Below are 16111 nucleotides of genomic sequence, written 5' to 3'. Positions count from 1 at the left end.
TGACTTCTTGTTTCTAAGGAGTTTAAATATGAGGAAACACAAAAGCCAAATTCCCTCAATCATCCATCATGAGTAAAACCAAAGAATATAGTTCTGATGTGCATCAAAAGAATGTTGAACTTTACGAAATAGAAATTGGCTGTAAAAAATTTGCAAAAGCATTGAAAATCCCCATTTTGACCATCAGGGCAATAATTAATAAGTTCCAATCAACTAAGCAGCTTTTTGCAGTAGCATCTCACTGCAGTACACGAGATCCAGGGGGCGGAGTTGGATCCAGATCTAAGGGGTGGAGATTGGTAGGTTTAGGGGTGGGTTTAGGGATCAGGGGTTGGAGATGGGTAGGTTTAGGTATATGTAAGGTGGGAGGAGTTGGATCTGGATCCAACTCCTCCCCCTGGATTTCGTGTTCTGCAGTGAGGACCATCTCGCTTTTTGGCTGCAAACAAACACACTAGATGGGGTTGGTGCAAACTGGGATAAAAAGTTCTCCATGCCCACAGTTAAATATACAGCTGGATCTTTAATGTTGTGGGCCTATTTTTTTGCTGGAGGTCCTGAACATCTTGTTCAGATACATGGTATCATGGATTCTTGCAAATACCAACAGATAAAAATCAAAACCTGACGGCCTCTGCTAGAAATCTTATAATGGGACGTGGTTGGATCTTCTATCAGGACAAAGATCCAAAACAAACATTAAAATCAACACAAAAATGTGTCACTGAGCACAAAAAGAAGCTGCTGCCTTGGCCTTCCCAGACCACTGACCTGTTCCCTGGAAAATGAGTGGGCTGAACTGAAGAGAAGAAGCACAAACATGGAGCTGGGAATCTGAAGGAGCTGGAGAGATTCTGTATAGAGGAATGGTCTCTGATCTCTTGTCAGGTGTTCTCCAAACTCATCAGGTATTATAGGAGAAAACTCAAGAGCTGTTATCTTGTTATCTAAGGAGATTGCAAAAAGTATTTAATTATCAATGAAAGGTTAGAATTTTGCAGTTTCTTTGAATGAAAGATCAAAAGGATAAACAATGGAGTTTTATTTTTACAGCCATCTTTGATCATATTTACTAGGGATGCCAATAATTCTGAACACAACTGTACACTACTGTTAAAATTTTTGGGTTCGGTTAGATTTTTTCCTTATGCTCACCAAGGCTGCATTTTTACAGCAAAAATACAGCAAAAACAGAAATATTCTGAACTAGTATTACTGTTTTCTATTTTAATATATTTTACAATGTAGTTTATTCCTGTGATGGCAAAGCTGAATTTTCAGCAGCCATTACTCCAGTCTTCAGTGTCTAATTTGCTGACTTGGTGCTCACATTTGGTCTTGTTATCAATGTTGAAAAACAAGTTTTGAGGATTTGAAATAGAATTTTTTTGTAAATGTTCCCGACCTCAAACATTTTGAACGGTAGTGTAGCTTCAGCCTAGTTATATTTGTATGAAATGTATCTCCATAAAACCTATTTTACATTATACTCATGTTACAATGCACTAGCATTTACTGTATGTCTTATTTTTAGCCATCCTGGTGTAAAAACATTATTTTCAACAGCATCGAAATGCTTTTTAGAATAAATCCTCAATATTCTGTGTCTGAAAACTTTATTTCATCTCTATAGCTGATGAATGGATCCCTGCATTTTCGGGTCTCACAGATAGGACCTCTGTGATCATCCGTGACCTGCCAACTGGAGAGAAGATGCAGTTCCGTGTGAGGGCGTATAACATGGCAGGCCCAAGCCCTCCAGCCTCACTGCAGCAAGCAGTCACCATCCGTGAAATCATGCGTGAGTTAAGACAGAGAGTAATCTTAAAATGTTAGGGAAGCCCATTTAAGGGCAACTTTTTGGATCATTACCCAAGGACAAGTCCGAAACCATGTCTTGAACATTGGAGGGGACCAATTTTTTAGAAAGCATAAAGAAATAGAACAGTGAAGGAAATTGTAGGTCTAATTCTAGTTGGGAAATAATAATTTTTTGCATTCGAGTGGTTTGCATCACTGGATGTTACTGTCAGTGGTTTAACATTTCTATCGTAAAAGTTGTATTAAATGTTTCGATATTTACATCTCTCATTCTCTTTCAAAATTAAACTGACGCTTTGCACTGGAATTCACACTCTGCTTTTGTGAACAGTAAACCCTGCCTACTTTGATTGGCCATCTCAATCATTTTGACATCAATGAGCGCTATTCAGACCAGACTAAAATTTTTACTTTTAAACCTTTTTATCGTAAACCTTTTTAAAAGTATTTTACTTTTAAACCGTGCATTGCTGCATAATGGAGTGCAGCAGAGCAGTGCAAGAATTTCAAATATTGGGGTGACAATTTCTAATTATTGGGGGGTGGGGGGGGGGACTTTTCCCCTCTCAATGTCTTAAAGGGTTAGTTCACCCAAAAATTCTTTCAGTAATTACTCACCCTCATGTTGTTCCAACCCCGTAAGACTTTTGTTCATCTTCGGAACAGAATTTTCATTTTTTGAGTGAACTAACCCTTTAAGGTGTGTTTTTCCCTGGGATACAAAACACAATGATTACTTTTTGCACAGTGTGGGCTGCAAGAGTTCAATGTTGATTCAATTCAGTTCAGCAACAGTGTCGATGGGGGAGGGTGCAGTTCTTCTCTGACCTACATATTGGCCCGTTCTCCCCTATATAGATTGTGTTTACACACATGAAATGTGAGGCCTCTTGCTACAGATGAGTCTACTTGATAATAGACTGAAGCTAAGTTTATACATGGTAATGTTCAGACAAATAAGCTTTATTTTTAAGTGAAGATCCATCTATTCCATCTCATTATAGTCTAGTGTTGGGAAGGAAATTAGAAGGAAAAGATTAGACGAAGATGAAAACTATTATCTTCATGAATCACTTACATTCTCTTATTGCAGAGCGGCCCAAAATCTGGCTTCCCCGTAACCTTCGTCAAACACTCATCAAGAAAGTAGGAGAAACGATTAACCTGGTAATCCCCTTCCAGGTGAGAAAAGTCATCCTTCAGACTGTGTTTGTAACATGCAAATACCTAACAAAATTATGCCACAGGACATGTGAATAATTCATTTGAACCTCTTTCAAATGCAAACAATTTAGATTAATTTCTTGGCAGGCATCCTCTGGGTGCTATGAAAAGATCCAGCAAAGTTCTCTATTGCTGTATCCAGCTGCATTATTTGTCACAGAATGAAGCCATTGGCTGTCCTCTTTTGATGCAGACTATGACCTTCAACAGTTTCCATCAGCCAGAGCTTCAGTGTTCGGCTAGACTGTAACTTGTCCACTTGTTTGTTTACAGAACCCCGTTTGTGAAACATAGATCTTCATCCTCTCACTCTATAAATACACTGTACTCTATGGCTGTAATACAATGAAGGAGGCTGCATACAGATGGCAGTCAATGACACAACGAGGCTGAACAGCAGCTGTAACACCCCTGTAGGGAATTCTAGTGTCTAAAACATCTCCATCCATCCATTTTTGTCATAACATAAGTACTTTTTATGTTTCTTGTCAGTAATATAGTTAGTGAGATGTCTTGACACATTCTTCACCCACTTTTAAGGGTAAACCACGGCCTCAAGTAACCTGGACAAAAAACAATGAGCCTCTGGACCCTAAGCTGGTCAGCATACGGAACAGCGACACTGATACTATCCTCTTCATCAGGAGATCTGAGAGAAAGGATTCTGGGAAGTATGATGTTCAAGTGCAGATTGAGAATGTGGAGGACAAAGCCAATGTGAATATACAGATTGTTGGTAAGTTACTAGGACACACAGCATACACTGTCAGTTTAACCTGTATTTTTGACCAGATTTGACACAGTTGCCCTGGAATAACTTGTAGAACATACAGTACAATGCTCCGTTTCTGTTCACAGAAACAGAATGTGTTTTCTTCTATATAGTACTTGTGTCTTTGTTTGCATCAGTAAACATCAGAACGCATTTCGTTCTCTTCTAATGTCAGACCTGCCTGGCCCACCCCAAAGTTTAAAGGTGATGGATATTTGGGGCTTCAACGTTGCCCTGGAGTGGAAACCACCCAAGGATAATGGCAACAGTGAAATCACAGGCTACACCATCCAGAAGGCTGACAAGAAAACCATGGTAAACCCAAACCTGCAAACTAGGGATTTTGCTGAAATGGAAAATTATTTTATTTTATTTGATTTTATTTTATTTAGAAAATGACTGCCCAACCTCTTCTCTTTGATATTGAGTTATACATACTGTATGTACTGTTAGAGAGCTCTGCTCCCCTGCTGAGCACTGTTAGTAGTAAAACTCAGACTTTTTGAGAAAAAGAGAGAGAGTTAGTGGGTTCGTAAGCCTCCCCACACCGACAGCCTGCCATTGTCTATCTAAAGCAGCTAAGCTTGTGATCACTGTAATTGAGTAATGTATGTACACTATTCATCAGTGGCACAGCATTACAGGGACGCTCAGAGTTTATGGCCTCTCTTGTGATATACAGTTGGCCAGTGGCACTGAATTGAGGGCCAGAGGAACAGCATCCAGAACATCCAGTACCCAAAGCTCCAAAATGACCCCTACCGCTCACCACTCCATGGCACCTGTGCCCCCTTCGGTGCAGGCATGCTGTAATCTTAGCCCACGGCCTTGCCCTGATTTAAGTGCTGTCATTATAGTGCTCTCTTTACCCCTTTGTACTCTTGAGCCACTAAAGTTAGCAGCTAAATAAAAAGCACCCGGTTTGGGTTTCACCTCACATTGTTACTAGAGCCAGTCTATTCCTCTCGCTGTGTTCAGAGCAGCAGGCAGGAAGACAACAAATTATCAGGTTTCACAGAACAATCTCAATCAGAAATCGGAGATGCTCTGCTTCTAAATATAAAAGCTCTTTAGGCTGCAGGCCTTGGGGCACATTCATAGGCAGGCCATTTACCTGCTTCTGCATCTACTGCTCCCACGGACATAGTAATGACACTTCGGCTTAATACATGTGCTAAGCTATCCTACAACGTTTTCCCCATTGTCTACTTCTATAACAATGGCCGGAATGATTTTACAGTGGTATATTCTGACATCTGAGAGCCATGTGACAATGTTTTAGATTAGCATGGATAATTGGTGCCATAGTATAGCCACATACTGTTTGCTGGTGACCATATGACAAAGTGGTTCACAGTGAACATGAACATGAACATGCAGTGTTTTATGCACATTTTTATAGTTAAGCTGATTTTTTATTTTTTTTTACTGAGGTTTGAGCTTTAAAATAAATAGTTTCTAGTACATTTCTGAATGAACAAACACATAGGCTAGGCCTAGGCTACAACCAGCACAAAGCAAACATGAAACGTGTACAAACAGTTGTAATCCAATGCAACCCCCACCCTGCAATAAAAACATAAATATGATTAAAACATAGCCGAAACAAAATAATAGCCTACATTTTAAATACACTACTTTTGAAAAGTTTGTGCTAGGTGAGATTTTGTAATGTTTTTGAAATAAGTGTCTTTTGCTCACCAAGAATGCATAGCCTACATCTATCTATAAATAACAGAAACGTCTGTCTGTCTGTGTGTGTGGGTCTGTCTGTCTGTCTGTTATTCCCATATCTCTCGAACCGTTAGTCCGATGGATTTCAAACTCGATTTCAAACTGGATTTCAATGTCTCGCTACGGGCACGAGTAAGTGCAGTGTCAAGTTTGACGTTGTTTGGATGAGAAATGCAAAAGATATCGTTAAAATATAACGTGTCGCTAACCTCTTAGAATAACAAATGGCACGATTGCTAATAAGAGACAGATATCAGCGCCACACACGAGTCCCGCGGATATAAAGGAATAAGTACATTTCATTCAACCGAACTACCCGCAAGTGCAGAATTACTACTCACACAGGTCAGTTTATTTGAAGAATTAAACTTGTGAGGTAACGCAGCGCTGTTTCACTTGGTCAACACTATCACACTAAACAGCATTTGAGTGTGTTGAATGTTATTCTATATGTGTTAGTTTGTTGGCTGTATGAGACTAGCAGTAAGCTAGATCAACATTAGAATAACATAGGCCTACTGATCATATTCTAACATTTCATCATGTTGAGCTATATAACATTGATTACATTTATGTACGTTACATTTGCTCACCTGTCTAATTAAGTACATGCAAGAGCGGTGTCTCTGTCAAGTCCAAATTAGTCGCGGACGTGGAGCTCTCGGCATCTCGAAAATGCCACGCTGATATTGATCCTCATTTTAGTTGTCCTTTTGTCCCAAAGTCTGCTTGCCATGATCCATAATGTTTGAACGAAACAACAACAGCGTGAGTGTGCCGCTAGAGGGCAACTACTAGACGGTAGTTGTCCACGTCTGTCGCCATGGTTACTGTGGCAGTACGAGCGGAAACCGTATTGAAAACAGTTGTGCTGCTTAATATTTTTGTGGAAATTTTGATGCATCCTTTGATTAATAAAAATCTTTTGTAACAATACATGCTTCTACTTTAACTATTCATTAATTTAATGCAGTCTTGCTGGATAAAAGTATTAATTTCTATTTTATTTTATTTATTTATTTATTTATTTTACTTTTGAACGGTAGTTTAAGTACCTATAAAATAATGTATTATTTTATGGATATTTTAATTATTTCCATGAAACAGATGTTTTTGTCATAATGTTTTGGTCTAGTCAGTTTCAGAAAAGAACAGATAAAGCTTTTAAACAGTAAAGGGTGGTACAATGTGGTACACAATATATGACTTGTTTATGTGTTTTTTCTTTTCTTCGCAGGAATGGTACACTGTGTATGAACAGTATCGTCGCACTAATTGTGTGGTATCAGACCTGATCATGGGGAATGAATATATGTTTCGTGTGTATGCCATAAACATGGTGGGTCTGAGTCCAGAGCCTTGCCTTTCCAAAGACAGTGCCTACATCCAGAAAACAGGTGACCATTTGTGCCCAGATACACTAGATTCTCATGTCTGCTCACTATGCAGTGTATATAGCAAGCATACGTCTGCTAGAATTTGGTGGTTAGGCTGTTGGTATTTGAAATCTTTCTAATTCCCATGTAGCTCACCAGATCTCCTGATAAAATGTTTTGGTTCTCTTTACAGGCATTGTGTATAAGCATCCTTCCTACAAAGAGCATGATTTCTCTGAGGCCCCCAAGTTCACACATCCTCTCATGAGTCGCTCAGTTATATCCGGATACAACGCTACACTCAGCTGCTCCGTAAGAGGCATCCCTAAGGTGAGCATGTGTGACCTTACTAGCAATGGTGATGCACTATATAGCCAAAAGTATGAGCAGGAAATATCACACTCATTTGTGCTTGTTTAGCATTTCATTTCAAACCGAAAGGAATGTAACTGCGCTTTTGCTCTCATTCAGACACAAGAGCATCAGTGAGGTCTGGCATTACAATTCATCCCAAAAGTCCTCACTTTGTTCACAAGAATATTGTCATGTAGAAGTGGAAAATGAGTTCAAATTAGTCTATTTATTTTGACCACGTAGTAGAATTTACAAAAACACAAAATCATGTTACCCTGCTCTTGAAATGTTTGACAGCTTCATTTTGTTTTACACATAATTCTGATCAATATATTAGTATCTTAACCCAGATGTTAGCAGGTTCGAAGAAAGAAATAACAATAGATTTGGATAGCTATCTTATCTGTCATTATTTTATGCAAGAAAATTGGAAAGATAATCTGTTTCTACAGTACTTACATCTGATTGTTTTGTGCAGCCTAAAATCACATGGTACAAAAACAAGATGGACATTACAAACGAGGCCAAGTATCGTATGTTCAGCAATCAGGGTGTGCTGACTCTGGAGATCCGTAAGCCGTGTCCGTTTGATGGAGGTGTGTACATGTGTAAGGCGGTCAACGCAAGCGGAGAAGACTTAGTAGAATGCAAACTGGAAGTTCGCTGTAAGTACTTGCCTCTTGCTCAAGAGCTACTGAGAGATTTACTTAGCATCATTTGGTTGAAGTCTCACTGAAAATTGTCTTATTGTTACACACTGTATATTTTAGATCTGATTTGTCTAGTAATTACACTACTGTTTAAAAGTTTGTGGTCCGTAAGATTTTTTATGTTTTTGAAAGAAGTATCTTATGCTCAATGCTGAATCTATTTATGATCAAAAATACAGTAATACAGAAATATTGTGACATATTATTACAATTTTAAAGTGACTGTTTCTTTTAATACATTAAAAAAAATTCAGCAGCCATTACTCCAGTCTTTAGTGTCACATGATCCTTCAGAAATGTTTCTAATATACTGATTGGATGTTCACGAAACATTATTATTATTAATGTTGATCACAGTTGTGCTGCTTCATTTTTTTTTTGGTGGAAACTGGAATAGTCATGTTATTTTTAACATTCATCAGTATTGTATATTTCAGGGCATTCCACTGAAAAAAGTTATGAGATGTTGTTGTGTGTGTTCTAATAAGTTATATATTACAGGATCTAATTTATAGTTCAAAAGTTTTAGATTGGTAATTTTTTTAAATATTTTTAAAGGAAGTCTCCTCTGCTCACCAATGCTGCATTTATGTGATCCAAAATACAGCAAAAACAATAATATTGTGAAATATTTTTACATTTTATTTTAACATATTTTAAAATGTAATCTATTCCTGTCATGGCAAAGCTGAATTTTCAGCAGTGTCACATGATCCTTCAGAAGTCATTCTAAGCTATTATTCAGTTCTAATCATTCAGCAGCAAACTTTCTTTGCTGCTCAAGAAAAATGTCCTATTATTATCAACGTTGAATTTTTTCTCAGGATTCTTTAATGAATAGAAAGCTTTTGTAACATTATACAGGTCTTTACTGTCACTTTTGATCAATTTAATGCATCCTTGCTGAATAAAAAAAAATAAAAAATTGACCAGTAGTGTATAATGTTAAGAAAGATTTCTATTTCAGATAAATGCTGTTCTTTTGAACTTTCTATTCATCAAATAATCCTGAAAAAAAAAAAATGTACATAACTGTTTTCAACATTGATAATAATAATAAATGTTTATTGAGCAGCAAATCATCATATTAGAATTATTTCTGAAGGATCATGTGACACTGAAGACCGGAGTAATGATTCTATAAATATATTTCACAATATTACTGTTTTTGCTGTATTTTGGATAAAAAAAAGCAGCTTTGATGAGCAGAAGCAAAAACACATTAAAATTCTTACCGATCTAAAACATTTGAATGGTAGTGTATGTATACGTGAGTGAATGAAACTCACCTGAATGACCGCTGAACATAAGAGCACAATCTTATGATCAATGAAAGATATATGCTGAGACATGTAGATCAAAATCCGTCCATGCTGTATTAACATTTTATTTTATTTTATTTTATAAAATGTTAATACGGAGTCTGTTGTGAGTTAAAAAAAAAAAAAAAATCCTAGAACGGCAGTTTTACTCAAACAAAATAAAGAAACATGGATGACATGTCCTGGCATAAATTCAAATGTTTCATTGTGGTAAATAACTATTGGATTGGACCTAGAGGTGTATCTGAAGGTCCAGAATGGATCTCTTTCTAGTGATCCATGATTCCTGACGTGTGTCACACTTTAATACTTACTCCTTACTTCCTGTTTCCCTTCACATTCCCTACCGCCCTCACTCCCTCAGTGCGTGAGTAAACAGTAAGCTCAGGTTTGCTCTGTGTGAAATGTGTCCAAGGTAAGCATGATGGTGCCCCAGGTGTTGCAATCACACCCACACTGCATGCGCTTTCTCTTACAAACACTGTCTCAAATCCAGCCTGTCTGGGTGCTTCTCAATAATGACATCGATCGAACTGCGCCATCACGAAGGACATATCTATTCTCTAAAAGCACAGCGAGGAGAGGTAACGCTTGCATCCTATGAAGACGTTTGCTGAAACACATGATACACACATTCATTCTCCTCCTATGATTTCAATCCAAACTTTTCTGTAACTTAGTTTAGAATATATATATATATATATATATAAAACCATATATAAGCAAGTATTCAGCGTACATACACACATACTGTGTGTTGCTATGATGCCTGTGTCCTTGCGTCTGATCCTTAAATCCTTCCCTTGTATCTTGAGATGGAGGATATTAGACGCGATGTGAAGAAAAGGACACTAGACTAGGAAGCACAATTAAAGAAATGAGAAGCACCCTTGGTCTCTGAGCCACCAGATACTGACAGAACTAATATTTGTGTTGCACATACAGTTGAAGTGCACCTCTGTTCAAAAGTTTGGTCTCTGTAAGATTTTTTTTTTTTTTATGTTTTTGAAAGAAACTGTTTATGCTCACCAAGGCTGCATTTATTTGATCGAAAATACAGTAAACAATAATATTGTCAAATATTATTACAATCTTCAATAACTGTAATGGGAAAGCTGAATTTTCAGCATCATTACTCCAGTCTTCAGTTTCACATGATCCTTCAGAAATCATTCTAATATGCTGATTTGGTGTTCAAGAAACATTTATTATTATTATCAGCGTTGTAAACAGTTGTGCTGCTTAATGTGAAAACCGTGATATTTTTTTTCAGGATTTTTGATGAATAGAAAGACGGCTTTTTACAATATTTTTTTTTTACTATATTGACGTCTTTACTGTCACTTTTAAACAATGTATTGTGCCATTACTGAATGAAAGTATATATATTTTTATCTTAAAAACAAACAATAAAAAATCTTACTGACCCCAAACTATTTCAACAGGTGCACTTATCCATGTTTTTCGTCCTGTAATATATAACTTATTGGACATTGAACATTTCCACGGGTTATCTATCTATACGTTTTTAAAGAGTTACTCATTTCAAATGAACATTAAACTTCTCAAATCACAATGTCCAGTACAGTTGTATATGATCAAAATTAACAAAAATGGGTTCATCCACTTTGAAGATGGAGCTCTGAAATGCATGCAGGTTTGTTGTAGATCACTCAGACATATAATGAATTATTTTAAACAGAATTTAAGGTAACTTTAGGTAATTCTACAGTGGTAGACTTTTTTCTTCTCGTAAATGCAGGATGTAATCTAACAATGGTTCTTTCACTTCATTGCAGCTCCAGTCATAAAAGACATCAAGAAATGAGAGAGACGTAATGGGTTGGAGAAACTGTGTCACTATCCTTTTTCTGTCTCCTGAAACTGATCCCTATGACATGTCCGTGATCAAATGACAGAGCAAAGAAATATTTCAGTGGTTTTCTTGTTTTGCTTGTGCTCCCCATTTCTCACTAACATCCCATGGTTTGTGCTTAGGTGTGGTTTTCCTCTCTTTATTGCTTGAGTTCATTTTATTTCACTTCATTTACTGTATTTAAGATCTCTGCTGTAGGGTCTAGTATTTTCTCTTCCACACTTTGATGGTATATAACGTGCTAAATAAAGCTGAGTTTTCTTGAAGCTTATTGTTATTGTCTGGTTTTCTTTTGAACACATTCTCAATATAATTATATTACTCATTTGCATTTTTGCTAATTTTCCCGAACACACAGGAAATTTCATTTTTCTTTGAACTATGACATAAATGTGTCAATTAGCAGACATCATCAATTAGCTACCTGAGAAACCAGTCACCCTGGGAGCGGAAGACAGGTGTCTACCGGAAGTTTCCATACATCATGATGACGCACTCTCCTGTCTATGAGTGATGGCCCAGCTATCAAATGCATTCCTCATGCACATGGTCAGTATGTCCCACAGTCCATCTGGAAGCGTCAACTCAGTGGTATTATCCTGAGAGCAGATAGATACCATGGCTGGCCTGCATGGCTTTGTTCTGGAATTTTCTACAGTGACAATTTGGGAGGATGAAATGTTTGAAATGATTCCCAAACATCCCATGATGGCCGAGGTGTCAAAATGACTGGATGGCCTGTTCCATATTGAAGTTAAGCAGCTGTGTCTCTGTCCTTGTACACACACTACATAGGTATTTGTTTCATTGTTTACAACTGCTTTTATTACTGGACAAAATATTACAAACCGTATTTGCATGTTAAAACAATATTATTTGTTATTATTTTTAGATTTAATTAAACATTACATGTCCACAGAAATATGTTCTACGAACGTTTTGCTAACGTTCACATTAAGTTTAAGTTTAAATGGATAAAAAAAAAAAAAATGGTTATGTGACCATTCCATTTTATAATTTTCAAATATTATGGACATTTTATTGTAAGGAGTAGGCCTAACATAAAAAAAATGTAAGACGAACGTCTTGAAATGCCTCCTTGTTTATTTATTTATTAGTTTGTTTGTTTTTGTTTTGTCAGTTTCCACAAATCCCTTCACTCATTTGGGATGTTCTCTTTTACTCTGGACGGCAAGGGCAGTGACTGTAACATAGAGCGTATTTTGCAGTAGGCCTATTAAACACGTATTTATACCGATTTCATCAGGCTCCGAAAATTCTTCAAAAATAACATTAATAATGGCCTTCTCAGCTGCCATAGTTGCAAGTCTTGCATCATCGGAACAGGGGGTGCTTCTCAATTCTTATTTGTGCATCCTCGTTTCCTCTTCTCGCTTCCTTTCCTCGCGTCTCAGCTCCACCCCTGTAGGATGCGAGGGAAGGCTGCAAGGAAAAGACGCGAGGACGGAGGGATCGAATGAAAGCTTTTTGTAAACATTGGAATCCTTGATCACTCGAGCGTCACTTCATTGCGTCATCAGCAGCGCTCAGAGGATCTGCCCTCATGTTGTTGAAATTTGTTTATTTAAGAAATTCATAATAAATAATAATAAAGAAAGATACCCTGTTGAAATATGTGAGGTGTGTGGTTTATATAAACTGCAAAAGTAAAGTATAAATCAAAATTATTGTGACCGATGTGAAGGGGGAGGAGAATTTATACGTGCGTCACGTTTTAGTCGATAAAACTCTTCCGCATAGGATGCACCTGTGTATCCTCGCTCATAACTCCTCAGGAAGCCTCCTGACTCCTCGATCCTCGACTCCTCGCGGTGCAATTGAGATGTCCTTCAAGATGGCTGAGCTCGATTGGTTTCCGGGTCATAGGATGGAGGACGGAGGAGAGAGGAGACGAGGAGGGATATTGAGAAGCACCCAGGGTGTTACGCACCACTGTTTCCGTTTAAAATACGTTTTGAAACTTTTTGTCGGGGCTGAACCATAGACTGTAAAGGGCTGAACGCAGCCCATAAGATTTTGTGTTCTCGTTTTTGTCTTCAAAACGAACATTTTTGTTCTGCAGTCACTTTCAGTAAGGGCCGGGGCAATATTTGCCCCCTTAAATCTATTTTTCCAGTGCATTTTTTACCTTTACAAATTCCTTTATAATATAAATAATGCTTTAAATAAAATAATAAAAAACGTTCAATAGAGAAATATGAGGTGATGCATTTAAATATTAAATTAAAACCGCCATTAGGTGGCGGTAAGTCACTGTCTTTATGAGTGAGTCATCAAGTCATTCATTCATTCATTCAGTAATGAAGCAAGTGGCTGTAATTATGAAAGAATCATTGAAGTAATGACTCTCACGATTTGTTCAAAGCCAATTGTTCAATCACAAACACTGCTGTGTGCTGCTGTTCTGCTGTGGCTTTTGTGGAGCTATTATTTTGTTGAAAAAAATATAATACTGACAATGCTGTGTTTAAAATGAACTTAATATCACTTAATATTAATACCTTTCGTTTGTTGAACTGTTGTATAAAATCAATGTCACATTTGCAATCGTGTGGATATTCGATTAATGTGATCCAGAATGGACACCAAAGTCTCCGACACAGACACCACCGTCTCCGGCACGGACACCACCAACGACTCCGGCACGGACACCAACGACTCCGGCACGGACACCAACGTCTCCGGAACGGACACCAACAACTCTGGCATGGACACCAACGTCTCCGGCACGGACAACACAGTATCCGGAAAGGACACCAAAGTCTCAGACACAGACACCAACGTCTCCGGCACAGACACCACCGTCTCCGTCACGGACACCAACGTATCTGGCACGCGTCTCCGGCACGAACACTGGCACAGACACCACCGTCTCCGGCATGGACATTACAGTCTCCGGAATGGACACCAAAGTCTCTGACACAGACACCATCGTCTCCTGAATGGACACCACCGTCTCCGACACGGACACCATCGTCTCCGGCACGGACACCACCGTCTCCAGCTCCAGCACGGACACCAACATCTCCGGAACGAACACCAACGACTCCGGAACGGACACCAACGACTCCGGCACGGACACCACCATCTCCGGCAAGGACACCACCGTCTCCGGAACGGACACCACCAACGACTCCAGCACGGACACCACCGTCTCCACCACGGACACCGATGTCTCCGGAACGGAAACTGACGACTCGGGCACGGACACCAACTTCTCCGGCAAGGACACCACCGCCCCCGGCACGGAGACCACAGTCTCCGACACAGACACCACCGTCTCCGGCACAGACGCCAACGTCACCGGAACAGACACCACCGTCTCCGGCATGTCTCCGCCGTCTCCGGAACGGACACCAAAGTCTCCGACAAGGACACCACCGTCTCCTGCACGGACACCACTGCCTCCAGAACGGACACCAAAGTGTCCGACACGAACACCACCGTCTCCGGCACGGACACCAATGTCTCACGAACAGACACCACCAAAGTCTCCGGCACGGACACCACCGTCTCGGGAATGGACACCAACTTCTTCGGAACAGACACTGGCACGGACATCACCATTTCCGGCACGGACACCAACGTTTCGAATTATGAAAATCGAAGTATTGATATAAAAAATTAACATTGTTACTGGTAGCAATTCACTTGTTGATATCAAGAATAGACATTTCAGCTAGTGACAATTGAATTCTTGATATCGAAAAATAAAGGATTTACTAGTAAGAATTGTATTTCTGATATGTGAAATTGGAATTTCAACTAGTAAGGAATCAATTGTTGATATCAACAATTGAATTTGAATGGCAGCCTATTGTGACATTTCACTAGTGAACAGGGGTTAAAGTGGGCTGGAACGCTGGTTCACGCATGCAGATAAATAAAAAAAATAGATGATAGCGCGGAACGGACACCAATGTCTCCGGCACGGACACCACAGTCTCCGGAACGGACACCAACGACTCCGACATGGACACCAACGTTTCCGGCATAGACACCACCCACCATCTCCAGCACGGACACCAACATCTCCGGAACGAACACCAACGACTCCGGAACGGACACCAACGACTCCGGCACGGACACCACTGTCTCCGGCACGGACACCAACGTCTCCGGAACGGACACCACCAACGACTCCGGCACAGACACTGACGTCTGCGGCACGGACACCCACGTCTCTGGCATGGACACCAAAGTCTCCGGCAGGGACACCACAGTCTTCGGCCTGGACACCACCGTCTCCGGCACGGACACCACCGTCTTGGGAATGGACACCAACTTCTTCGGAACAGACGCCGGCACGGACATCACCATCTCCGGCACGGACACCAACGTCTTGAATTATGAAAGTTGAAGTATTGATATAAAAAATTTACATTGTTACTGGTGTCAACTCAATTGTTGATATCAAGAATAGACATTTCAACTAGTGACAATTGAATTCTTGATATCGAAAAATAAAGGATTTACTAGTAAGAATTGTATTTCTGATATGTGAAATTGCAATTTCAACTAGTAAGAAATCAATTGTTGATATCAACAATTTAATTTGAATGGCAGCCTATGGTGACATTTCACTAGTGAACAGGGGTTAAAGTGGGCTGGAACGCTGGTTCACGCATGCAGATAAATAAAAAAAAATAGATTAATTAATATCAATGATAGCGCATCAAACCTTCCGCATCAAATCAAAACGTAATATCACAAACAGATATCTTCACAAACACGCTTCCCGACGTTATGTTATCAGTCACGATTCTCCTGTCTGATTTGAATGCATCTACGCCGGTTCACGCATATGATATCTATGGGTTCACGCATGCAGACAAAGTCCTTCCTCCCCTCCCCGCTGAACGACAGCGATTACTAATACGTGAAATGCACTCACGCTGGCT

At 39.3% G+C, this 16111-nt stretch overlaps 1 protein-coding gene across 2 annotated transcripts in view; it reads left to right on the top strand.

Annotated features, from left to right (window-relative positions):
- Nucleotides 1-11460, top strand: part of mybpc3 (myosin binding protein C3) — a 38956-nt gene extending 27496 nt beyond the window's left edge. For both annotated transcript variants that reach the window (XM_081354479.1, XM_081354478.1), the window contains 8 exons: nt 1634-1801; nt 2915-3003; nt 3586-3781; nt 3993-4132; nt 6789-6948; nt 7121-7257; nt 7760-7946; nt 11113-11460. In XM_081354479.1, coding sequence (XP_081210605.1) covers nt 1634-1801; nt 2915-3003; nt 3586-3781; nt 3993-4132; nt 6789-6948; nt 7121-7257; nt 7760-7946; nt 11113-11141 — 1106 coding nt within the window. In that variant the 3' untranslated portion in view covers nt 11142-11460. The remainder of the gene's footprint in view (nt 1-1633; nt 1802-2914; nt 3004-3585; nt 3782-3992; nt 4133-6788; nt 6949-7120; nt 7258-7759; nt 7947-11112) is intronic.
- The last annotated feature ends 4651 nt before the right edge of the window (nt 11461-16111 follow it).

Source organism: Scardinius erythrophthalmus (genome assembly GCF_964197995.2).
Source record: "Scardinius erythrophthalmus genome assembly, chromosome: 2".
NCBI classification, from domain to species: Eukaryota; Metazoa; Chordata; class Actinopteri; order Cypriniformes; family Leuciscidae; genus Scardinius; species Scardinius erythrophthalmus.
Note: the sequence above shows the minus strand (reverse complement) of the source record. Positions and strands in the feature narration are given on the sequence as shown.